General features: G+C 45.0%; 1 protein-coding gene across 1 annotated transcript; it reads left to right on the top strand.

Annotated features, from left to right (window-relative positions):
• The first annotated feature begins 3,093 nt into the window (after positions 1-3,093).
• LOC137321507 (uncharacterized) lies at positions 3,094-18,312 on the top strand. The gene is made up of 5 exons (XM_067983900.1): positions 3,094-4,266; positions 10,483-10,674; positions 12,605-12,772; positions 14,314-14,431; positions 18,114-18,312. Exons 1-3 carry the CDS (start codon positions 3,745-3,747, stop codon positions 12,749-12,751), a joined length of 861 nt encoding a protein of 286 aa, XP_067840001.1. The 5' UTR covers positions 3,094-3,744; the 3' UTR covers positions 12,752-12,772; positions 14,314-14,431; positions 18,114-18,312.
• Positions 18,313-26,845: the final 8,533 nt, after the last annotated feature.

Raw genomic sequence — 26,845 nt, 5'->3', positions numbered from 1 at the left:
TATCTAGCTTCCCCTTAAATACATCTCTGCTATTCGCCTCAACCACTCCATGCGGTGGCAGGTTCCACATTCTCACCACTCTCTGAGTAAAGAAGTTTCTCCAGAATTCCTTATTGGATTTATTGGTGATTATTGCCCCCACAACAGAATGTGAACCTATGTTTTGACTGTAATTGTACTCCAGTCCCTGCGAGGGAGATACAGCTTGCTATTTCTAGTTGCGTTGCCTGGGAGGGGAGGAGAGCAAAGTGGCATCTATGAAGGTGACAGTGCACTTGACATTTTGCCCCCTCCCCTAACTGAGTCGTATATCCTCAATTGGGAGGGGGATTGAGTGGTGGTTCTTGAGGAGGGGGACATTTATGCCGAGAAAGTTAAAGAAACTCAGAATTGGGCTTGGCTATCGAGGTTGCCATGGTGAATGAGTTTGCCAGTGCTCATTGTCTACATTCACACATGAAGAGCAGCCATTTTAACCAAGAACTTGAGGCCTACAGACACTTTTGGAACTGTATGAATCAACAACTTTGGGACCTGAGAGTAGAAACAGAAACGGACATTAACATCCTCAGAGTTGGATTATTATTGTATCGGTTTCAGTTGGCTAGGCGGGTGAATCATTTTTCTTGCCCTGATGCCTCAAAATGTCAAGGATTCATTTAAATCAGTATTGGATTTGAATGTGCCTCTGGACAAATCAGAGGTCCTGAAATCAACTGTGGTTCTGTTAAATTAAGGTGAAATAATCCACCTTTCTAAGAATATATATTTTTTTATGGGTCAGGTTCTCTTGGCAGCAGATGATGCGGAAGTCCGTAAGATTATCCAGTCTGCTCACTGGGTGCTGGACTTGCCTGGTGCTCCTCGAGTCTGCAGGAGACACGTCCGCGCTGCTCCCTGCTTTCAGGGAGTTTTCAGAAGCCTTGCTCCTGCTCAACAACCTGGCGGGGAGGAGGCCTCCGGGATCTGAGCGACCCCGTCCACCAGCAGTGCTTAAACCGAGCTTTGGAGACACCGAGGAAACGCGTCCCGAGTTTGCAGACGGCCATGCACGCCCGCCTGAAGCACCCCCTGACCGAGCTGGCCAAGGCCAGCAAAACATACACGGCTGATCAGATCGATGCCACAGTCAGGGATATGGTGGCCCTCCTCCTAAAGGATGCACCTTCGGACATTGACTGCAGCAACTTCTAGTCGTAGCATCCAAAGCCAAGCTCTCTTCCATCGCACAGAGCAACTTGGACAGCCTGGTCGAGGCGCTAGCTTTCCACTGCATGCTCGCTGCGGCCAATACATCAAAGGAGAAACTGGGGCAGAAGCTGGTGAGAAGGTGCCAGCGCCTCTTACAGCTACGGGCTCAGATCTCCAGCCACGGCAAGGTCTGGGAGAGCTCGGCCAACAACCCCCAGCAGCCGAAGGAGGATTTCGAGGCGGAGTGCGAGGCTCTGATGAAGGTGGGTGGAGGAGATCGACCGATGTGTGGTGACCGCGATCCTCCATCAAATGGTGCACGTCTTCACCGAGACCAAAGTGGGGCCACTCCAGAGGCTGCTAAAAGCCGCATTAGAGCCCGGAGCAGCACCGCCTTCCCCACCTCCCGGGCAACCCCTGCCTCCCTCACCTCCAGCTGCTCATCACCTCCTCCCACACCCATACCCGCCACATGCTCAGAGTGGCCGGTTTCGCCGCCGCCAGTCGCACGCAGACCAGGCATTTGTGGAGCATCCAGGGCTCCGTCAAGGCGTCTGATGCACCTCAGCAAAGACATGGTGCCAGCGACCCCAGCAGGAACCCTGAGAACCCCAGCAGCCTTCGAGAGACTCCAGCTGCTCAACAGAAAACTGGCTTCACCAAGCAGAAGAGCTGCTGGCATCTCCTGGACAGGGCGATTGACGTTCGCGAGTTGATCGAGCGACATGTCCATCCAAGAGATTCTGGACGACAAGGAGGAGTGTGAAAAGACCACCGGCCATCGTCACATCAGCCGCTTTGTACAAGACCCGGCCCGGACGGGCTAAACGTGGTAGCGCAAGCTGCCAAGAGGGTGCGTGGGTGAAAGCGCCGATCCGCTGTTCAGAAACGGACTCCTGGTTCCAGTAAGTCAGTCTGAAAGAGCCATCCCCACCAGTATAAGTCGCTGCCCGGGCACCCTGCTGGACGCAAAGTTGAGAGTCGATCTCTTTAAAAGGATACAACAATTAATTGACTTGATTTACAAGGTGCGCGATGGCATCAACCACCCGACCTCCTCAATCCCCTGCCCGACCACGCTCGTAAGCACGAAGGACTTGAGGAGATTGGTTGCTTAAGTAACTTGGATTTTTCATTGATACACACCAAGGACTTCATAAACCAAAAAGTTGGCCAAGGGCTCTGAATCACAGGATAATTACTTAAGCAAACCCATTCCACCAGATGATCCGGTTGAAGAGGATTTTTAAAAATGTGAACAAGACATGCACTGGGCTTCCTGCTGAATTCCCCCTTATTGTGAAGGATCTTATCTCAGCCGCAAAGACTAAAGACATCCCCGCAGTCAACACCGCTTGTGTAGATATACTCGAACTGGCCAATAGTTACATCGACACTGCCAGGGAAGTGGCAACAAGCACACGTCACAGCAGGACTGACGCCATATCTTCTCAGCCTCCCCCGGGAAGCGGTGGTCAACCAACAGCAGGACATAGATGAACAGTGGTGGCTTGCTGGGACAAGATTAGTGAAATGAGACCCACCCTTCAGAGAGTGGCAGGTACCTGGTACATAGGAACATAGGAACACAGGAACAGGAGTAGGCCATTCAGCCCCTCGTGCCTGCTCCGCCATTTGATAAGATCATGGCTGATCTGTGATCTAACTCCATATACCTGCCTTTGGCCCATATCCCTTAATACCTTTGGTTGCCAAAAAGCTATCTATCTCAGATACGCTGTGGTAAAGCAGGTCGTCTGCAATCCATCTGGAAACAATCTCTCACAGGAGCTTCAACGCAGCGCTGATATTAACGAGATCATGGGTTCACTGTCCAAATGTGTGCAGTTAACTGGGGAGGTCACCAGGGCTGCTGATGGCAAGAAGAGTTTTGGGCTCCTTGGGGCTCGAGAACAACTGGTGCAAGTCCATTTGAGGTTAAAAGTGGCACAAAATAATTCTAAAACCTTGAAAGAGAAAGCCGCTTCTGCTACCAAAGAGGCATCACTTTTCAATAAAGGAGGGGATAAGCTGGAAGGAGCGCGTCTTCTGTGGTCTATCTCTATTCGGATGCTGCTCGCTTCAGTAGATGGCTTCTTACAGAATGAAATGTTTCTCTTCACTGGACTGAGGGACGCTACTGAACACAAGCGCCCTCTTCAAACTGCATTGCCGGCTGTTTCTGAAAATCTGCTTTGGCTACAGCACGCAGCCAGAATGTCTAGCCTTTGCTGTGGAGAGAAGAACGTCAAGGCCAGGCTTTGCCATTTGAAAGATGAGATGAAGGTTCTTAGTGAAGCGTTAATTCAGGCTGCAGAGACCATGCACCAGCCACCACTGAACAAGAATAACCTTTTTGTGTGTTTTGAGCTCCTACAAAGACAACTGGCAATAAAAGTGAAAGCTGTAACTTCACTAATGGACCTTGTCAATTACAACTGTGCAGGGGCATTAGAAAGGCTCTTTCATCTGGCATAAAGTGCCGCCCAAAAGCACGGAGACGGCAAAGTGTTACAAGTGCAACAGTTTCATAAAGAAGCGGATCAGCTGCTGATGGACATCAAGGAGGTAAAGGCAATGATGGAAAATGCTCTTTTCAATGTCACAAATTTGGAGTCCAAGGAGATGTTGGCATCGGTTGTTACTGACCTTCCTTTCATTACTTCTGAGATAGTTACAGAGTCCAAGAAACTCTCTGACAACACTGACAAAAACAACTTTGCCAAACTCCAGTACATTGCAAGAGACTGGTGTGCAAAAGTTCATTTTATGGTGACACAACTTCAGGATGCGGGTGTCAATGACCAAACCTGCAAAGACATTAAGCAAAGGTTGCAGAATAGGGACCTGGCTGATATCAAGTTTGACCCTTTGACCAAATCCCTTTTTAACCAGGAAGAAAAATTGACAGAAAGGAGGTTAATTGCAGTAGAGAATTTGCGACATCGAGGACACTTAAATTTATTAAATGAACCAACAATCTCAACAGTCAAAGGAGACTACCAGAGGCCTTGCGGCCTACATTACAAATCTACTACAGAAGATGTGTGTTCTCAAGACATTGCATTTGACAAGGTAAGTGCTGGGAAATAAGCGGGCGCTGCTAACAATGTAAATCCAGAACAAAGATAAAGCAAATAGGGATAACAGAATAGGAAAGTATGAAATGCCTATTGTTAGCTCATCGATGATGATCAACTTGTTTCTTATCAGTTACAAACGCTATTGTGAAAACACACTAGTATGGGCTGCCTGTTGGGCTGAAAATTGCATGCCTGCCAAAATGAGTGTGTATGCTGCACAGTGCTCCTCTCCCAGCTCATATAAACTTTAACTAATTTGACAGCAAGTGCTTTTAAACCTGGCTTGACCCTGCGGTGCAACTATACTCCATGCGGTGTCAAGTGGTGCGAGATGGCCTCCATGATGGGTTCTTACAGCATTGCATTGCGGAGTTAGATCTGGACCTAACTCCAGAGTTACATCAGTGTGAAGTGTAAAAACTGTATTCTAAGTCATGTTGAAGGCAGATAGCCATCATATAGCTGATAAAGAAAGTGTAAGTCTTGGGACGACAGGAGCCAGAAGGCATTAACTGGAGGCCGGTTATGACAACATGGTCTCATGTAGCTAGGATTCAGTACTTACCATGATCAGGTTGCCAAGAGGCAACCAGATGCTGCTGAAACTGTGCACCTCCACTGTTTCATGGGGTGCGATATATGACCATACCGTGGTTAGCAGGTTGGTAATTATGCATACATATTTCTGGTGGGTTATTGAGGAGATCCTGGTATCTGCCGAGGTGACATCCATGCTTGTCAGTTGACTAATGACCAACCAGTTACAATTCTTCTGAAGTGGGAGGTGAGTGGGCTTCTCTGGGATTGAAGCAGCTCCAATTTGACACCTGGCAATGGGAGTCTGGAATAAAGTTACCCTCTTTGGCACGTTTGGCAGTCTGATACCTGAGCCAAACAGGTCAGCAGTACTCCAGGGTACTGATGAAGATTGACCAGCCAGCCTTGTTCAGTAGTGGAGCTGGAGAAGTAGATTGTCACTGGGGGCTGGGATTCTCTCCAGTTGAATCCAGATAACCTAACAAAAGATTTACATCAGATTACGTACACTTGAGGTTTTCCTAAACCTTGGCTCCACCAAACTGCACCTATGCTTTCTGGATAGGGTGTGTCTGTACAGGGAGAGAGTGTGCGTTCCATATTGGACAAACAGAAACTTGACTGGCGTGGATTTCTCAGCAGCTTTGTTTGGAAAGTCTTTAATGTGGTCATGGGTTTCTACCAAACAAAAAAAAAGAACCTGATGATCATTGTTAAGGTCCACACCTGAAACATGGCCACATCAGTCAGAAGGGGAGGGAAAAACATTAGAGGGGTGGGGATTCTTAAAAATGTAACTACAGATTTTGCAGTCTGCAGATATAGGTAAAGGATTGAGGGAAAAACATGAGACAAAAAGGGTGAATTTCCACAGGGGTTCTCCCAATCGGCGGCAGTAACTTTGCGGAAGATCTGTGGAAACCCCGTAGAAACGACATATCACATGACTGGCTACTGCAATAAACTGGATAGCCAGGCAGTGAAGGATAGGATACTACAGCCTAATCTTCAGTTGCTTCCAAGTCTTTATTCACAGAAATCCACGTTACCCAGTCCACACCCTACATAAGCTCTCATATAAATGGATACGAGAGTCTCCAATTGATGCGCACCGCCTGAATACAATTAACACTAATTGATATAAGTCATATGGAGACAATTAACAACTACCAGGTACAAATTTTAGTTTTTGTGGGAACTCGGTAGTGCAGTGAATAGACGTTGGGACCTGCGTTCAAATCAAACTCAGACCGATGGGCTGAAAGTCTCCTCTTTCTGCTAACTGTGGTGGTCCTATGTCAAGAGAGCTTGGACAGTCCCTGTCCATTTCTTAATAAGTCTGGGGAATTAATAATGGAGAATAAGGAAATGGTGGATGAATTGAACAGATGTTTTGCGTCCGTCTTCACTGTAGAGGATACATATAACATGCCAGAAATAATTGTGAATGAAGAGGTGAAAGGGAGGGAGGAACTTAAAACATTTACAATCACCAGGGAAAGGGTTCTAAAAAATAATTAGATCTAAAAGCTGACAAGTCCCAGGCCCTGACGAACTTCATCCTAGGGTCTTAAAAGAAGTGGCTGCAGAGATAGTAGATGCATTGGTATTAATTTTCCAAAATTCCCTTGATTCTGGAAGGGCCCCATCAGATTGGAAAATAGCGAATGTAACTCATCTATTCAAGAAAGGAGGGAGACAGAAAGCAGGAATCTGCAGGCCAGTTAGCTTAACATCGATCATAGGGAAAATGCTAGAATCTATTATTAAGGAGGTTATAGCAGGGCACTTAGAAAGTCTCAATGCAATCAGGCAGAGTCAACACGGCTTTGTGAAAGGGAAATCGTATTTGACTAATTTATTAGAGTTCTTTGAGGAAGTAACAAGCAACGCGGATAAAGGGATCATGGGGATGTGGTGTACTTGGATTTCTAGAAGGCTTTTGACAAGGTGCCACACCAAAGGCTACTACACAAAATAAGAGCTCATGGTGTAGGGAGTAACATATTAGCATGGATAAAGGATTGGTGAGCTAACAGGAAGCAGAGAGTAGGCATAAATGCGTCATTTTCAGATTGGCAAGATGTAACGAGTGGAGTGCCACAGGGATCAGTGCTTGGGCCTCAACTATTTACAATCTATATCAATGACTTGGATGAAGGGACCGAATGTATGGTTGCTAAATCTGCTGATGACACAAAGGTAGGTAGGAAAGTAAGTTGTGAAGAGGACATAAGGAGTCTGCAAAGGGATATAGATAGGTTAAGTGAGTGGGCAAAACATAGAAACATTGAAAATAGGAGCAGGAGTAGGCCATTCGGCCCTTCAAGCCTGCTCCACCATTCAGTGTGATCATGGCTGATCCTCTATCTCTATACCATATTCCTGCTCTCTTTCCATACACATTGATGCCTTCTGTGTCTAGAAATCTATCTATCTCCTTCTTAAATATATTCAGTGACTTGGCCTCCACAGCCTTCTGTGGTAGAGAATTCCACAGGTTCACCACCCTCTGAGTGAAGAAATATTTCCTCATTTCAGTCCTAAAAGTCCTACCCTGTATCCAGAGACTGTGACCCCTCATTCTGGACCCCCCAGCCAGGGGAAACATCCTCTAGCCCTGTCTAACCCTGTCAGAATTTTATATGTTTCAATGAGATCCCCTCTCATTCTTCTAAACTCTAGTGAATACAGGCCTAGTCGACCCAATCTCTCCTCATAAGACAGTCCTGCCATCCCAGGAATCAGTCTGGTAAACATTCGCTGCACTCCCTCTATGGCAAGTATATCTTTTCTTAGGTAAGGAGACCAAAACTGCACACAACACTCCAGGTGTGGTCTCACCAAGGCCCTGTATAACTGCAGTAAGACATCCTTGCACCTGTACTGAAATCTTCTTGCAATGAAGGCCAACATACCATTTGCATTCCGAACTACTTGCTGCACTCGCATGTTTGCTTTCAGTGACTGGTGTACAAGGACACCCAGGTCCCTTTCTACATCATTTCCCAATCTATCACCATTTAAATAATACTCTGCCTTTCTGTTTTTCCTTCCAAAGTGGATAACTTCACATTTATCTACATTATACTGCATCTGCCATGTATTTGCCCACTCACTCAACTTGTCTAAATTGCCTTGAAGTCTCTTTGCATCCTCCTCACAATCCCACCTAGTTTTGTGTGGTCAGCAAACTTGGAAATATTACATTTGGATCCCTCATCCAAATCATTGATATATATATTGTGAATAGCTGGGGCCCAAGCACTGATCCCTGCGGTACCCCAATAGTCACTGTCTGCCACCTCAAAAGGGACCCATACATTCCTACTCTCTGTTTCCAGTCTGTTAACCAATTTTCAAATTTGGCAGATGGAGTATAATGTGGGAAAATGTGAACTTGTCCACTTTGGCAGGAGGAATAGAAGAGCAGTATATTATTTAAATGAGAGAGATTGCAGAACTCTGAGGTACAGAGGGATCTGGGTGTTCTAGTACATGAATCACAAAAAGTTAGTATGCAGGTACAGCAAGTGATTAGGAAGGCAAATGGAATGTTGTCATTTATTGCAAGGGGAATGGAATATAAAAGTAGAGATGTTTTGCTACGGTTGTACAGGGCATTGGTGAGACCACATCTAGAATACTGTGTGCAGTTTTGGTCTCCTTATTTAAGAAAGTACATAATTGCTTTAGAGGCGATTCAGAGAAGGTTCACTCGACTGATTCCTGGAATGAGGGGGTTATCTTAGAATCATAGAATCATAGAATCATAGAAGTTACAACATGGAAACAGGCCCTTCGGCCCAACATGTCCATGTCGCCCAGTTTATACCACTAAGCTAGTCCCAATTGCCTGCACTTGGCCCATATCCCACTATACCCATCTTACCCATGTAACTGTCCAAATGCTTTTTAAAAGACAAAATTGTACCCACCTCTACTACTGCCTCTGGCAGCTCGTTCCAGACACTCACCACCCTTTGAGTGAAAAAATTGCCCCTCTGGACCCTTTTGTATCTCTCCCCTCTCACCTTAAATCTATGTCCCCTCGTTATAGACTCCCCTACCTTTGGGAAAAGATTTTGACTATCTACCTTATCTATGCCCCTCATTATTTTATAGACTTCTATAAGATCACCCCTTAACCTCCTAGTCTCCAGGGAAAAAAGTCCCAGTCTGTCTAACCTCTCCCTATAAGTCAAACCATCAAGTCCCGGTAGCATCCTAGTAAATCTTTTCTGCACTCTTTCTAGTTTAATAATATCCTTTCTATAATAGGGTGACCAGAACTGTACACAGTATTCCAAGTGTGGCCTTACTAATGTCTTGTACAACTTCAACAAGACATCCCAACTCCTGTATTCAATGTTCTGACCAATGAAACCAAGCATGCCGAATGCTTTCTTCACCACCCTATCCACCTGTGACTCCACTTTCAAGGAGCTATGAACCTGTACTCCTGGATCTCTTTGTTCTATAACTCTCCCCAACGCCCTACCATTAACGGAGTAGGTCCTGGCCCGATTCGATCTACCAAAATGCATCACCTCACATTTATCTAAATTAAACTCCATCTGCCATTCATCGGCCCACTGGCCCAATTTATCAAGATCCCGTTGCAATCCTAGATAACCTTCTTCACTGTCCACAATGCCACCAATCTTGGTGTCAGCTGCAAACTTACTAACCATGCCTCCTAAATTCTCATCCAAATCATTAATATAAATAACAAATAACAGCGATCTTATGAGGAAAGATTGGACAAGTTGGGCCTGTATACACTGGAGTTTAGAAGAATGAGAGGTGATCATATTGAAACACATAAGATCTTGAGGGGACTTGAAGGGGTAGATGCTGAGAGAATGTTTCCCCTTGTGGGAGAGACTAGAACTAGGAGCCACAGTTTAAAAATAAGGGGTCTCCCATTTAAGACGGAGACGAAGAGAAATTTTTTCTCTCAGAGGGTCGTGAGTCTGTGGAACTCCCTTCCCCAGAGAGCGGTGGAGGCAGGGTCATTAAATATTTTTAAGGCTGAGTTAGATAGATTCCTGATTAACAAGAGAGTGAAAGGTTATAGTAGGTAGACGGGAAAGTAGGGTTGAGGTCCCAATCAGATCAGCCATGATCTTATCAAATGGCAGATCGGGCTCGAGGGGCCGAATGGCCTACTGCTGCTCTTAATTCGTATGTTCGTAACAGACTTAGGCCAAAGCACAAAACTGCTCCTAATTCAGCGTCAGTTGGCAATGTCAGTCAGACAGACCAAAGATTGTTGGTGTGGGAAAATGCCACACTAATGCACTAGGGGGTGCTTTATTAAGGTTGTGACTGAGGCACATTGTTGGGACAGAGTGGAGGAAGCTTTACTCTGTATCTGGTTGTGCTGTACCTGACCTGGGACTGCAGGGATAGGGCAGGACAGTGAAGTTGAGGTAGAAGATCAGCCATGATCTTATTGAATGGCGGAGCAGGCTTGAGGGATCTTATGGCCTAATCCTGCTCCTATTTTTTATGTTCTTATGCTTGATGCTGACACCATGCGCCAGAAATGGAAAGTGTTCAATTCCTCAGAACTAACATCCCTTGCCCTGTTGAACAATAACAAAAAAAAATGTATAAAGTGTAGTCTTTGACTAATCTAATTCCTGCTTGTTTACATTTACTCCAGTTCGTTAGCAGCTCTCTACATGAGTTCAACTCCAGCAGTACTGCATGTTCAATTACTGCTGTAGCTCTGTGTCTGAGGGATGAGACAGAGAAATGGCATGATGACAACAACAAGATTGTGCAGGTTACCAAACAAATGGCTGACCAAATGTACCATATGGCACAGTTTCTCAAAAAGCAAGGACCTATCAAGGTAATTTATGTTGTGCCGTTGCAATTCAGCACACAGATCCCAAAAAGCATTATACTGACACTGCACCAATACACTGTTTTTTTCAACAAGGCAGTTCAGGTTTAAAAATCAATCCCTTAGCCTTGGCAATTTAAAACTTTCCACCGTTCTTAGTATAGTGCCAGCATACAATGCTTTATTATTTTGAATGAATCAATTCGTCAACTGTGTCACTGTTAATACCTGGGAAGAATGTTAATGGGTGGTATCTGTGCTACCCAAGGGCAACTATGGATGACCAATAAATGCTGGCGCTGCCAAGGACGCCCATATCACATGAATAAATAAAAAAAGAACTCCATGTCCCAGAAATGTTACCCCCACTTTATATGTATTTGTGGCTTTCCTGGGTATGAACTGCATCCTATTGTTTCAAGATGCACTGCATAGAAGTACCAACATTCTGTACCACTGCACTGTGTTGATCACTGATACTCATAATGCACCCTAAGGGCCTTTGGCGGCCCACCCCCGCTATAACCTACATCCCTCGACCGATTTGCTGGTTCATGTATGTCTGGACCTCCATTCATGACTTAATAACTGGGCTAGGCTTCAATCCTGTTCCCTCTCCTTGCCTTGTTCTCCAGCAAAAGAAAACTAGGGAATTCTTTTAGGAAGCAGAGCTATCCCAGCTTCCATACAGCAGGTGAAAAGTCTCCATTGGTTCTGCATATCTTCGCTCCCTTTGGCCTCCACTTAGCAACTGCCCACGTTGGCATGATTAAAATCAAAAGGAATCACAGGTACAAGTCTGTGTCTGTTCTGGATGAACAAAAATTTCCTCCAACTAAATACTGGGAAGGCTAAAACCCGTCTTCAATCCCCGCCACAAACTCTGTTTCCTAGCCACCGACTCCATCCCTCTCCCTGGCCACTATCTGAGGCTGAACCAGACCATTCGCAACCATGACGTCCTATTTGACCCTGAGATGAGCTTCTGACCACATATGTGCTCCATCGCCAAGAGCGCCTACTTCCACCTCCGTAACATCGCCCGTCTCTGCCCCGCCTCTGCTCATCTGCTGCTGAAACCCTCATCTGTGCCTTTGTAACCTCTAGCCTTGACTATTGCAATGCTCTCCTGGCCGGGTTCCCATCTTACATAAACTTGAGCTCATCCAAAATGCTGCCCGTATCCTAACTCATACCAAGTCCTGTTCACCCATCACCCCTGTGCTCGCTGACCTACATTGGCTCCCGGTCCAGCAACGCCTCGATTTTTAAATTTTCATCTTTGTTTTCAAATCACTCCATGGCTTCGCCCCTCCCTATCTGTAACCTCCTCCAGCCCTACAACCCTCCGAGATCTCTGCACTACTGCAATTCTTGCCTCTTGTGCATCTCCGATTTTCAGCGCTCCACTATTGGCGGCTGTGCCTTCAGCCGCCTAGGCACTAAGCTCTGGAATTCCCTCCCTAAACCTCTCTGTCTCTCTACCTCACTCTCCTCCTTTAAGACACTCCTTAAAACCTACCTCCTTGACTTAGGGTCACCTGTCCTGATATCTCCTTATGTGGTTCGGTGTCTAATTTTGTTTGATAATGCTCCTGTGAAGCGCCTTGTGACATTGTACTATGTTAAAGGCGCTATATAAATGCAAGTTATTGTTGTTCACTTTGTGGTGCAGTGTATTCGCATTTCTGCGAGAGGCCTCAAAGCAAAACATTGGTTGGGGTTATGGCCCTAGACGAAAAATTGGTGAGCAATACTGGTCCAGATAGACTAAATCTTTAAAATTTGCAACAATACAGGTGATTGTAAACAACACTTTAAAATGTAAGCAAAGCTTTCCAGTGGAAGCCATTGTCCATTCAGTGACATTTAGTTTGGTACCTTGCTTTTCAGTGTGCTTTCCTTACAAGCCTGTATCAATTTTGCCCCAATACAGACAAAAAGGGAACTCATCTCCACTGCCAAACAGCTTGCCGCCGGTGGACAAGCCGTTGCAAAGTTTGCTCAGATAATTGCAAATTATTGCCTAGACAAGAGGTGCGCGCAAGACCTGCATTGTGGAACAGATCCCAACCATCAGTAATCAGCTCAATATTATTTCCAGGTACAGTAACATAAGTGACTAATTTAGGCCAGTAGATGAGTGCTTATGTTCCACATTTAGACAAACAAAGTTCGTCAAGAGTTTCTTGTAAAATTACGAAAATACTCGCAGGTTTCTTACGGCGATACTCATGGTGAACCTGAGGTTAAACTTTTGCAAGGGTGGTGCTTGGGTGTGGAAGGTGTATGCGTGTTTACTGAAAGGATTTAGAAAGAAGTTTGTGAGAGTTTTCCCCAAAGTCAGTGGGGTAGATTTTTGTCCTGATCGCCTGGGTGGTAATCTGGTGGAGTGAATCGACTGCCCTTTATAGAACCCACCCAATTATCGCTCCATTGTGAGTTGGGAATACCTGGTTCATCTTCCTAAAACTCTTTACCTACATTCTACAGGGTTCTAGTATCTGTGTTGGCGCTGGGGAGCAGGTGGAGTGCTTGATATAACCTGCTGTGAAGTTCCAGGGCCTGTGGTGCCACTTGTTCTGGCCTCCTCATCTTGGAAAGAATGTATAGAAAGAAAAAAAGGAAGAAGATTTATAATGTGTTTCCAAGAAAATGCCTTCAAAGAGGGGTAAAAACAGATTTCTTTGCATCATGTAGCCTCTGCCTTGAGGATTAAGGAAGTGAATCATTGTAGGAGGGATAATATATAAATGGAGAATACTTGCAACATGGCTCCAAACTCATCCTCACCAATTCCCCCCACAGAAACACAGTCAAAAAGGGCCAGGGCTCTTACGTCCTCATGCTGGGTACGCTGCTTCAGCATGACAAGACCACCTTTTGTCCTGGTCCTCTCTCAGTGTTTGTGCACTCCCAATGCCTATAAACATAGCACATTCAGGTAGATGTTGGCAATTACCTGAGCACCTCAACTAGCATCCTTGTGCATAAACCACCTACCTCCTGCTGCTAGGATTTTGAAAAGGAGCTTGCCTGGTACATCTGCTGGCAGTTCTCTTTGCAAGGTGATCTTTGAACTGCTATGTTATTAAAGAAAGAAAGAACTTGCATTTATATAGTGCCTTTCACGACCACAGGACGTCCCAAAGTGCCCTACAGCCAATGAGTCACTGTTGTAATGGAGGGAAACACGGTAGCCAATTTGGGCACAGCAAGGTCCCACAAACAGCAATGAGATAATGACCAGATAATCTGTTTTTGGTGATGCTTGAGGGATAAATATTGGCCAGACACTGAGGAAAACTCCTCTGCTCTTCTTCGAAGAGATGGGATCTTTTTACATCCACCTAAGAGGGCAGACGGGGCCTCGGTTTAATGTCTCATTAAGGTTCCTTCGTGGTGGAGTGATCTGAAATCCCAAAGCATGACACGCATTGATGCTGAAGTTGTAGTACCACAACATCCTAAGGAGCAGTTGGGTGCTGTGGTGGGAGGAACTATGTTTTTTTTTTCAGGATCGTTGAGCTAAGGTGGGCCAAATGGCTTTTCCTTTCTGTATCTATCTTGTGATACAGTTTTTCAACAGTTCATTTCATAATGTACATCTCCAATTATAAATTGTGCTTTTTTTCACTTTTGCAGCGTAAAGGCAGTTACACCAAGTGATAAATCAGCAAATGAAATGCTGGTAAAGAACACTGAGAACCTGATGAGAATTGTACTGCAAACCATCCGAGCAGCAGAGGCAGCATGTATCAAGGTGAGACGAGGAAAGTGTCACCTTTGCCCTCTTTCCTACCACCATTTTGCTGGTCCCTTTCGTTCAAAAATGACATGTAGCTGCTGCTATATTGGCACCATTTAAATTTACAGTGTTTCTGTAGATTTGAGTACCAGCAGAAATGTTTCTTTGTAATAATGTTCTGCTGGTTACAAATTGGCAGGTGACTCAGACTATAGAGTTAAGGCATGAGCCATCCATGACTATTTTCTTCACCAATTCCATGTCACCCAAGATCTTTCCCCATGTACCAGCGTTACCCTCCCCCTATCACCACCATTCCACCTAGGTATTAAATTCACCAGTGAATATGAGCAGATTTTGTTTGGACACCAATTCCAATATCCCTTGTAATTTGCTGTAAAACTACTAGGTCTACATAATTATCATACAACAGCACTGGAATTTCACCCATACTTGTACAACCTACTGATAGGAATTTGGTCCGTGCTCCCTCCCCCCACTAGATGATTCAATGCAAGCTGCCTGGTAGCAAATACTATTCTGTCTACCACCGTGCAAGAGGGTGTAATCCCCCAATTAGTTCTTTGGCAGTGACACCCAGCCAAACCTCCCCGATTCTACAGATCTTCACATTGTATCAATCAAGTTCATAGAATTACATAGAAATTACAACACGGAAACAAGCCAGTGGGCCCAACCAGTCTGTGTTGGTGTTTATCTTCCGCATGAGCAGGTGTCCTAATCGCATGAGCTTGCTCTGATCCCATATCTGGTAAAACATTTCACAACCTCCCAACACTTGGTGCAAAAAAGTTTCTCCCACTCTCTGTCCTAAATCTCTACATTATATCTTATATTTATATCCCCGTGTTCTAGACTCCACAATCATTGGAAACAGCCTGTTTCTATCTACTCCATCCCATCCCTTCATAATTTTAAACACCTCTATTAAATCACCCTGTAATCCCCCATGTTCTGACGAAAACAGCCCCGGTTTTTCAAATTAACAGCCCCTATTTTTCATTGCTAGCATTCTGCCTTTCCCCTTTGGTTTAACATCCTCACATTCTACTATCAAACTTTTATTTGTTCCTGAATATCTACCATTCATCATCGTTTTACCCTAGTTACCATTCTAACCCTGGAGTTCCAGTATGAGAGTGAGGGTCTGTTATCACCTGATCAGCTGTGTGTGTTAGTTCAGCTTTGTCGTACCACTGATCTGTCAAGCCATTTCCGTCAATGATGGCACCGGCACTTACTATTTCAAAATGATCATCAGAAAAGATGGAAAAAAATTAATGTTAAAGCTATCTCTGACTCTTTCTTACTAGCTGATTTTTAAAATGGTCCTGATGGTGAGCATTCCGCTTTTAACTATTACACCTGAACTGCAATATCAATATTACATAGAATTTACAGCACAGAAACAGGCCATTCTGCCCAACTGCTCTGTGTTGGCATTTGTGCTCCACATGAGCCTTCTCCCACCCTACTTCATCTAACCCTATCTGCACATCCTTCTATTTGATCTCAATGGGCAGCATTTTAGCACCCGCTATCGGGTGCGTTTCTGGCGGGGGCCCCCCCGAAAATCGGGAAATCCCGGAGCGAGACCGGAGCCCGCCTCGAACCCGCGCACTTCCGGGTTCCCCGCTGACGCGCCGGCGTGCGCGCGCAGCCCCCGCTGGTGGGAATCCCGCAGGCAATTAAAGCCAGCGGGATGCCACTTGAAGGTATTTATTTGGCTTGTTCAGGTCATTAACTGACCTGATTAAGGGATTATGTGAGGAGGGGTCGGATTTTAGAGCAAACTGGGACTGTTTCCCACACTGGGGGAAACACTCCCAGTTCAAATGGACCTGTTGCAGCCATCAGCCTGTGGCAGCTGCAAAGGTCCATTTGACAGGTGGGGGGGGGAGACCCTCACCCATTGCAGGAGGCCACTCTGTCACTTGGGACAAAGTTTGGCCTCCACCACCCTCCTCCAGACAATCAAAGTCACCAACTTGCACACTTACCCCGGTGTCCAGACACATGTACCTACCTTGTGGATCCCCTCAGATGTACATCTTCCGGATGGGGGCAGCCGTAGCTGCAGTCATGACCTCCTCGGAGGGCGAACAGCATCACCAGCCTCGCCATCCACGCCGTCCACCTCTGACACGTGGAGCTCCACAACAGAGTGCTGTGACACATCCACCTGCACAGCAGGAGGGAGGGCGACCGCAGATAGAGATGCGTCGCAGAGGGCACTACCCTCGCCACAGGGTCCACAGACCGAGGCTCAGCTTCCTGGACCCCTCTGAGCAGCAGTGCACACAGAGGCTCAGAGTCACTCGACATGTGTAGTCGTGGACATCTGCAGCCTCCTTCATGCCAAGCTACTCCTGGCTGGCCCGTGCACCATCTTCTTACCTGTCGCTGTCAAAGTCACCACTGCCCTCAACAACCTCTCCTCCGCATTTGCAGGGCTCTTTTGTGCAGACGGCTGAGGCGTCGGGGACATCACCGACGTCTCTCAGCCGTCTGCACAAAAGAGCCCTGCAAATACACCTACACCCACTCTGCAGTGACACAATGGGTGGCATCAGTTGTGGGTCTTCATAGTGATCCTCAGGAAAGGGCATTATTGCGCAAACCAGACAAGATTCGCGAAGACATGGCAGTAGTGGTGCCAATATAATATGTAAAGTGAGTTGGTCAGAAATTCAATATAAGTAACAACCATGACAAACCCTCAAACACCCTTGTGCATCTCCTTCATGCTCACGACACGTTTGCCTTACGCTGCCTACTGCACATATGTGATGCATGCCCTGTGGCTGCAGTACAGGTAGTGGCAGGTTGAGTGAGGCTGGCCGTGAAAGAGATGCATGAGAGGGTGAGTATGAGATAGAGCCATGAGATTGTATGAGGATTGGGTTGAGTGGTAGTGGCGGGATGAGTACTGGCGAGGTGAGTAGGTGCAGGTAAGATGAGGATGAGGTTTGAGTGGGTATGAGGGGTGATGTGACAGAGTAGTGTTGGCAGTGCAGAAGGAGATGTGGGGTGGGGGCGGTGATGTGGCAGACGGAGTGTAGGTGAACGAGTAAGTGTACTCACTTTGGCTGACCTATTGAGGTCATTGGAGCGCCTCCTGCACTGTATGCAGGTGGGCGATATGTTGGTGGTGCTGGTGACCTCCTCTGCCACCTCGAGCCAGGCCTTCTTGGTGGCAGAGGCAGGCCGCTTCCTCCCGCCCGCCGGGGGGAAGATCTCTGTCCTCCCCCTCCTCCTCACCCCTTGTATTGATACCTGGAGTGAGGCATCATTAAACTGGGAGCAGCCTTCCCCCTGGGCTGCTCCATGCTGTGATTTTTTCTGTTTGTTGCAGCATCTGTCAGTGGAGGACTGCCCCTTTAAATAGAGCTCCTCCAGCTGACAGATCTTACTGCGCATGCGCAGTCCGCCCGACACGCAGATCAGCAGTGGGGAACCCGGAGGAGCAGGTAAGTGGATCCAATTATGCTACAATCGCGCAGGGAGCTGACTGATTTCGCCGGGCGAGTTACCCATGCGCCCTATAGCCCCCCCGCCGAGAACCCGCAGCCCTGGTAACATCGGGCCCAATATGTCTGTCCACTTTGTATGTGAGATCAGATAATGGTTGTTTTAATATAATAGATGACTCTAATCCACCATTCTTTGTTTCAAGGGTCTAAGACAGCCCCCTTCTAACACAGACGAAGCTGAGGCTGCTGCTCTGTGCATTCAGTGGACCAAGAAGTTGCAGCAGTACAGAGCCCATGAAGCCTCCAATCCAAAGACATCTGAGTTAGGACTTTGCCAGACAAGAGCCAGTGAAGGAGCACCCAGCCTGACCTCTATTTGTAAAGTTCCTGCAGCATGGCAAATAATGGCATTTTGGTGACTATTCAAAATTTTACATAAAGAGAAATGCACATGTCAAAATTTTGTAGTATATATAAATTGCAACAATCGGCTTTGGAGGTGTGAAATTTACTGTATAAATTACAAAGTTGATTGCATTATTGAAATATATTTAATACCCCGTCCAAAAAAGTAGGAATTTCTACCAGGAAAACTTTTTTTGCAGCTAAGGTACTTGTTTCTACTAGGAGCAACTCACATGTAGCATAGAAACATAAAATTAGGAGCAGGTGTAGGCCATTCGGCCCTTCGTGCCTGCTCCGCCATTCAATATAATCATGGCTGATCCTCTATCTCTATACCATAGTCCTGCTCTTTCCCCATACCCCTTGATGCCTTTTGTGTCATCTCAGTCCTAAATGTCCTACCCCGTTTCCGGAGAATGTGATCCTTTGTTCTCGACCCCCCCAGCCAGGGAAAACATCCTCCCTGCATCCAGTCTGTCTAGCCCTGTCAGAATTTTATATGTTTCAATGAGATCCCCTCTCATTCCTCTAAGCTCGAGTGAATACAGGCCGAGTCGACCCAATCCCTCCTCATGCGACAGTCATGCCATCCCAGTAATCAGTCTGGTGAACCTTCACTGCACTCCATCTATGGCAAATATATCCTTTCTTAGGTAAGGAGACCAAAACTGCACACAATACTCCAGGTGTGGTCTCACCAAGATCCTGTATAACTGCAGTAAGACATCTTTGCTCCTGTACACAAATCCTTTTGCAATGAAAGCCAACATACCGTTTACCTTCCTAATTGCTTGCTGCACCTGCATGTTTGCTTTCAGTGACAGGTGTACAAGAACACCCAGGTCCCTTTGTACATCAACATTCCCCAATCTATCACCATTTAAATAATACTCTGCCTTTCTGTTTTTCCTTCTGAAGTGAATAACTTCACATTTATCCACATTATACTGCATCTGCTATGTATTTGCCCACTCAGTCAACTTGTCTAAATCGCCTTGAAGCCTCTTTGCATCCTCCTCAGAACTCACGATCCCACCTAGTTTTGTGTGGTCAGCAAACTTGGAAATATTACATTTGGTTCCCTCATCCAAATCATTGATATATGTTGTGAATAGCTGGGGCCCAAGCACTGATCCCTGCGGTACCCCACTAGTCACTGCCTGCCACCCCAAAAAAGACCCATCTATTCCTACTCTCTGTTTCCTGTCTGTTAACCAATTTTCAGTCCATGCCAGTATATTACTGCCAATTCCATGTGCTTTAATTTTTCACACTAACCTCTTATGTGGGACTTTATCAAAGGCCTTCTGAAAATCCAAATAAACCACATCCACTGGTTCTCCCTTATCTATTCTACCAGTTACATCCTCAAAAAACTCCAGTAGGTTTGTCAAACACGATTTCCCTTTCATAAATCCATGTTGATTTTGTCTAATCCCGTTGATATTTTCTAAGTGTCCTGTTATCACATCCTTTATTTTCTCTAGCATTTTCCCTACTACTGATGTTGGGCTAACCGGTCTGTAGTTCCTCGTTTTCTCTCTCACTCCTTTTTTAAATAGTGGGATTACATGTGCCACCCTCCAATCTGCAGGAACTGTTCCATAATCTATAGAATTTTGGAAGATGACAACCAATTCATCCACTATTTCCATGGCTACCTCTTTTAGTACTCTGGGATGCAGATTATCAGGTCCTGGGGGCTTATCGGTTTTCAGCCCCATTAATTTCTCCACCACTATTTTTTTACTAATACTAATTTCCTTTAATTCCTCCTTCTCACTAGTCCCTTGGTTTCCTAGCATTTCGGGGAAGTTATTTGTCTCCTCTTCCGTGAAGACAGAATCAAAGTATTTGTTTAATTGCTCTGCCATTTCCTTGTTCCCCATTATAAATTCTCCCGTTTCTGACTGCAAGGGACCTACATTTGTCTTCACTAATCTTTTTACATACTTTATTATTATTACTGTTATTACTTAGGTCGTGACAGAAGTGTCTAAAGTTCAACATTTTGCCATTTAAGACAGTTCAGTAGCAGATACTTATTTAATATAGTATTCCCTGGACATCTGCGGTATAAAGTATAAACCCATATCTATCAGGTCCTGGACAGAGTACCACATTTAGTGCTCAATTTCCATCTACCATTGAAACAAATACCAATGTGCTGTAATCAGTGTTGCCACCAAGGTTATTTAGTTTATTGGTATCAATACACTACAGGGAAAATCACATTCGAGGCAGAATGCATTAGTGCTGTGAGATACTCTTAATTTGTCACCTTAAATTGCCCCCATTACCATCACCCATAACAGACCTGTAAACACCATTACCTCGCCCTGGCATTGTATAGTCAAAATATTCCCTCCAAACAACCCTAATTTGGAGAGACAAAATCTATAATTGAATCCCAGGGTGTTTTTCAGTTCATGTTGACACAGACTAATTATTACTCGTTACTAAAATCCTAGTGACATCACCATAAAATGTTAGATTATCTACTGTAGGTAGAGTCTTCTCATTCTTTGAATGAAATTCACCATTCCACAAGGAAAATCAGCGAAGGGCACTGCCCGTTTTATTCAAACAACACATATTCATAAAATCATAGAATGATACCGCACAGAAGGAGGCCATTCGGCCCATCGTGCCTGTGCCAGCTCTTTGGAAGAGTTATCCAATTAGTCCCACACCTCTGCCCTTTCCTCATAGCCCTTCAAGTATTTGTCCAATTCCTTTTTGAAAGTCATTATTGAAGATGCTTCCACTATCCTTTCAGGCAGTGCATTCCATGACCTTCCCTACTTTGTTGACATCTGTGATTGAAGAAAACCGCATTGAGTTCCAAAGCAACAGCATACAAATAAAGGAAAAAGGACAGTAGTAACCAGTTGGCCCATCATGCCTGACATTGTGTAACATCTGTACACCATCACCCCCATTCTCCACCCCGCTCCCCCTTATACAGCCACACAATCGCCAGGGAAAGACAAAAAGACTGAGAAAATAACAGGAAAATTTAGGAGAAAACTCTGGGAAATTCCTTTCCAATCCCTGATGGTGATCAAGAAAGCTCCAGGAGACCATGGTGACTAGGTGACACAATCCCCCAGTGACTTTTCTACCTCCTCTTTGTAACTATGTTAGCCACTCGTCAAGCACCCTTTTGAATGCTTGCAGCGAATCTGCACTCACGGCACAGATCGGCAATGTATTCCAGAGGTCGGTAACTCTTTGAAAAGAAGTATCTCCTAGCATCTAACCTATTTCTATGCTTTTTTAATTTATACTTGGGAGGGAGCTTTGCCTGTGACGGTTCGTCTTTTAAAATTTGAGGAACACCCACCTTCAGAAGATAGTCTAATACTTAACCCAATTTCTCAACCTCCACATACAAAGAACAAAGTTATGCAGAAATTGGTAGTGGGACTCTGGGGGCCTTTGTCTTCACGGCCACTTGGGCCCAGTTCAATCTTTTTATTATTTTGAAGACCTAAATCAAATCTCCTCGAAGTCCATGCTTTTCTAAAATAAAAAGCTTCAGCTCTCTCAGCCTCACTGCAGTACAAAGGGATCTGGGGGTCCTAGTGCAAGAAAATCAAAAAGTTGGTATGCAGGTGCAGCAGGTGATCAAGAAAGCCAACGGAATGTTGGCTTTTATTGCTAGGGGGATAGAATATAAAAACAAGGAGGTATTGCTGCAGTTATATAAGGTATTGGTGAGACCGCACCTGGAATACTGCATACAGTTTTGGTCTCCATACTTAAGAAAAGACATACTTGCTCTCGAGGCAGTACAAAGAAGGTTCACTCGGTTAATCCCGGGGATGAGGGGGCGGACATATGAGGAGAGGTTGAGTAGATTGGGACTCTACTCATTGGAGTTCAGAAGAATGAGAGGCGATCTTATTGAAACATATAAGATTGTGAAGGGTCTTGATCGGGTGGATGCAGTAAGGATGTTCCCAAAGATGGGTGAAACTAGAACTAGGGGGCATAATCTTAGAATAAGGGGCTGCTCTTTCAAAACTGAGATGAGGAGAAACTTCTTCACTCAGAGGGTGGTAGGTCTGTGGAATTTGCTGCCCCAGGAAGCTGTGGAAGCTACATCATTAGATAAATTTAAAACAGAAATAGACAGTTTCCTAGAAGTAAAGGGAATTAGGGGTTATGGGGAGCGGGCAGGAAATTGGACATGAAGCTGAGTTCGGATCGGTCAATGCCCTGTGGGTGGCGGAGAGGGCCCAGGGGCTATGTGGCCGGGTCCTGCTCCGACTTCTTGTGTTCTTTAGATTTGTGGTTGGGATCAGATCAGCCATGATCTTATTGAATGGCGGAGCAGGCTCGAGGGGCCGATTGGCCTACTCCTGCTCCAATTTCTTATGTTCTTATGTTCTTATGTTGTTCTCACCTGGTAACTGAAGGCCTTTAAACTATACATCAATCTGGTGGCCCTCATCTGAACCTTTTCCAGAGCTTCAAAATCCCCCACCATATAAGAGGACCAAATAAGGACATAGCATTCCACATGTTCTATCTAGACCAAGGTCTTATGCAAAGAAAGGAAAGCATTTCTTGCAATTGAAATGTGTACAGAAAAATTAGTTTCAGGTCAGAAAGGAAAACAGAGGCTAGGATGGGAGGGAGCTTTGCCTGTGATGATTCGTCTTTTAACATTTGAGGAACACCCACCTTCAGAAGATAGTCTAAAACTTACTCACATTTTCTCAACCTCCGCATACAAAGAGCAAAGTTATGCAGAAATTGGTAGTAGGACTCTGAGGGCCTTTGTCTTCACAGCAGCTGGGAGCAGGGCACTACCAGAACATTTGTTATTCATGAACTGTCTAGGTGAGGACAATGATTGAAAGCATACACAAATTGCTCCATGTAACTACCTTGTAAATGGCCTTAAATGAGCTGTGACTTTCCATGGCAGGCCCTGCCCTACCTAGAATCATAGAATGGTTACAGCACGGAAGGAGGCCATTTGGCTCATCGAGTCCGTACCGGCTCAATGCAAGAGCAATCCAGCTGGTCCCACTCGCCCGCCCTATCCCTGTAGCCCTGCAATTATTTTCCTTTCAAGTACTTATCCAGTTCCCTTTTGAAAGCCATGATTGAATCTGCCTCCACCACCCCTCTGGCAGTGCATTCCAGATCACTGTGTGAAAAAGTTTTTCCTCATGTCACCTTTGGTTCTTTTGCCAATCACCTTAAATCTATGTCCTCTGGTTCTTGACCCTTCCGCTAATGGGAACAGTTTCTCTCTATCTACTCTGTCTAGACTCTTCATGATTTTGAATACCTCTATCAAATCTCCTCTCAACCTTCTCTGTTCCAAGGAGAACCACCCCAGCTTCTCCAGTCTATCCACGTAACTAAAGTCCCTCATCGCTGGAATCATTCTAGTAAATCTCTTCTGCACCCTCTCTAAGGCTTTCACATCTTTCCTAAAGTGCGGTGCCCAGAACTGGACACAATACTCCAGTTGTGGCCGAACCAGTGTTTTATAAAGGTTCATCATGACTTCTTTGCTTTTGTACTCTATGCCTCTATTTATAAAGCCCAAGATCCTGTGTGCTTTTTTAACCGCTTTCTCAACCTGTCCTGCCACCTTCAACGATTTGTGCACATATACCCCCAGATCTCTCTGTTCCTGTACCCCTTTTAGAATTGGGCCCTTTAGTTTGTATTGCCTCTCCTCATTCTTCCTACCAAAATGTATCCCTTCGCATTTTTCTGCGTTAAATTTCATCTGCCACGTGTCCGCCCATTCCACCAGCCTGTCTATATCCTCTTGAAATCTATCACTACCCTCCTCACTGTTCACTACACTTCCAAATTTTGTGTCATCCGCAAATTTTTGAAATTGTGCCCTGTACACCCAAGTCCAAGTCAATAATATATATCAAGAAAAGCAGTGGTCCTAGTGCCGACCCGTGGGGAACACCATTGTACACCTCCCTCCAGTCCGATAAACAGTCTTTCACCACTACTCTCTGTTTCCTGTTACTTAACCAATTCTGTATCTATGCTGCTACCGCTCCCTTTATTTCATGGACTTCAATCTTGATGACAAGCCTATTATGCGGCACTTTATCAAACGCCTTTTGAAAGTCCATATACATAATATCAACTGCATTGCCCTCATCTACCCTCTCTGTTACCTCATCAAAAAACTGAGGAATAATGTAGGGAGCTAAAGTTCGCCAACCAAAAGTTAAACCTGTTACCATACTTCAATTGAAACACACATCTTCCTAGATTGGTTTGAAAAAAAATTCCTCTTTTGTAAATAGGAGACTTGGGCCCTGAATTTTCTCATCATTTACACCACTTATCTGGAAAAGGAGGAGTGGAATATAGAGCGGGACCCAGTTACGCTGGATTCCTGCTCCTTTTTTTCTGCCCGTCTCAATTTCCTGTGATTATGGGGCACAGTTGGCAGGAGTATTATGATGCCATATAAATAAGGGAAATACATTACACGATCCATATTTCCTTCATCTGCACAGTTGGCTGCCAAGGACACCTGGCATTGCTAAGGGCTCAAATGGGGGATTTAAAAGGCCGGTTTTCCTATTGCACTCAATAGCCAAGTGACTGATTACAGTTTTTAAATCAGTCTATTCACAGAACAAAGTGGTTAATTTTTTAAAAAAATCTTTGGGCACACCACTAGGGCCACTTTTGCTGCAGTGAGGTTCTACGGTCACTTTCATGCCGTACACCAGCCAAAACATTTAAATGCCCAGCCGCCAGATAGTGGAACGGGGTGATAGGTGAAAAATACTGGGCGGCTGGAAGTCCTGTCCCACCAGACTTGCGGCAGCAAAGTGAGTGTTGAGTAAATTTGGGCCCATTAAGTTAGGATTATCATCAGTGTGTGCAGTTCATTAGCCCTCTGTGCCAAGAAGAGTATTAATAATTGCTTTGAAAGAGAGAAACTTAACCTCACGAGAACCCACAGATTCTAATATGAAATCCCATGTATGGCCTACTTAAGGAACAAAAAATTGTCCTTTCCAGGAATCTTTCGTAAACCAAAGCACTATGAGGTATTCTACAATGCCATCCCTGTCAAAGACAGCCAGTAGGCAAGTAACAGCAACATGGACTCTCAAAAAGCTTTGGCAGGCCAGATGACGACAGTAAGCAAAACTTTTGGTTCTGGGGGTGAATCCTCATTTAGTCTAAAATGGAGATTACTCCTTAAGTGATCAGGTACTGTGTCCGGTGAGCTGCTCCATTAAGGACATTCCTAAATGACTTGCAGGCTCCTTTTAAGTTTTTTTTTAAAAGCTCTGCAAAGATCCATGCACTTAATCGCCAAATAAGTTGTTTCTAAAAATTAAAGCAGGCTTCATCGACCATTTCTACAAGTCAAGTTGGAAACTTGAGCCACATGATGTAGACCAGGACATGCCCTAGGCTTCTGTCCATGTTGCCTGCATCCAACACCCATGGCCAATGTTATATACGTTAGCCCACATCCGTTTTCTAACCAAAGCTGGTATTTCACAGAGAGCACCTTGATCTGGGTAGACTTCATCCAGTTACTTGATAGACCGTACACAATTAGTGTTCCTTCCAATTAAAGCCTCTTTAACGCATCCACATACACTCAGACTCCTTCTTTGGAGCCAGTGAAGCTTCTCCTGAACAGATTTTCCATGTAAGTTTGCATCGCTGTGAAGAAAAGGAGTCGAAGTACAACAGTCGATCTCAGCATTCTTGGACTAGTGAGGGGAAAATTCTTGCAGGGTTCCCACTCCTAATTTCTACTTATGCTAGAAAGTGTCCACGCATATGAACAGGATCAGTCTCAGCTTTAACTACTTCAATTTTCTAACAACAAATCAATGACAGAACCTTTGTGTGTTCCTTCACATACTTATGACTGGACTGCAAGCTTTGAATTGTGCATTATGGAATGAAATACATGCTAGGTCAGCCTCAGTCTCAAGCCTATCATTAATTTCTGGAAGGGGAGCCTTTCCCCATGTTCTCCAAGTTGATCTTGGGTGGTTTAATTGTACTTGTACAAAGTTGGCCTTTAGAGTACTCAGCAGAGGACCTTTTAATCTTGTGTAATACCAAAACTGTCCTATAGTCCTTATATTAATACTGCTCTCTGGGATGTCCCTGCTTGAATCAATATTGTGGCCACAGGAGGGGATGGATACTATTTTAACATAGCTAACCATATGTCTAGATTCATTTTAAGTGGCTGACAGGCATTATAGAATTCGTTAAGAGATTCCCAACTCTTGTGAGCAGTACACTGATATTGGTGAATTGGCATATGGTGTTTGACTCTTCCCTGCTGTGGCTGTGTTGAACAATATTAAAAGTCTGCACATGTAGAGACAATGAAATTACCAGCATACTGGTCAGTGACCAGACAATGTTGTCACTCAACTCAGAAGTGACATCAAACTGGTGCTCAAAAGTAATGCTTTGAGTTTACTTGTGGCCAAATGCTGGAGGGAGTTGTGCAGAACATGGAGGACCCCATCACCTATTT

Source organism: Heptranchias perlo, chromosome 5 (genome assembly GCF_035084215.1).
Source record: "Heptranchias perlo isolate sHepPer1 chromosome 5, sHepPer1.hap1, whole genome shotgun sequence".
NCBI classification, from domain to species: Eukaryota; Metazoa; Chordata; class Chondrichthyes; order Hexanchiformes; family Hexanchidae; genus Heptranchias; species Heptranchias perlo.
Note: the sequence above shows the minus strand (reverse complement) of the source record. Positions and strands in the feature narration are given on the sequence as shown.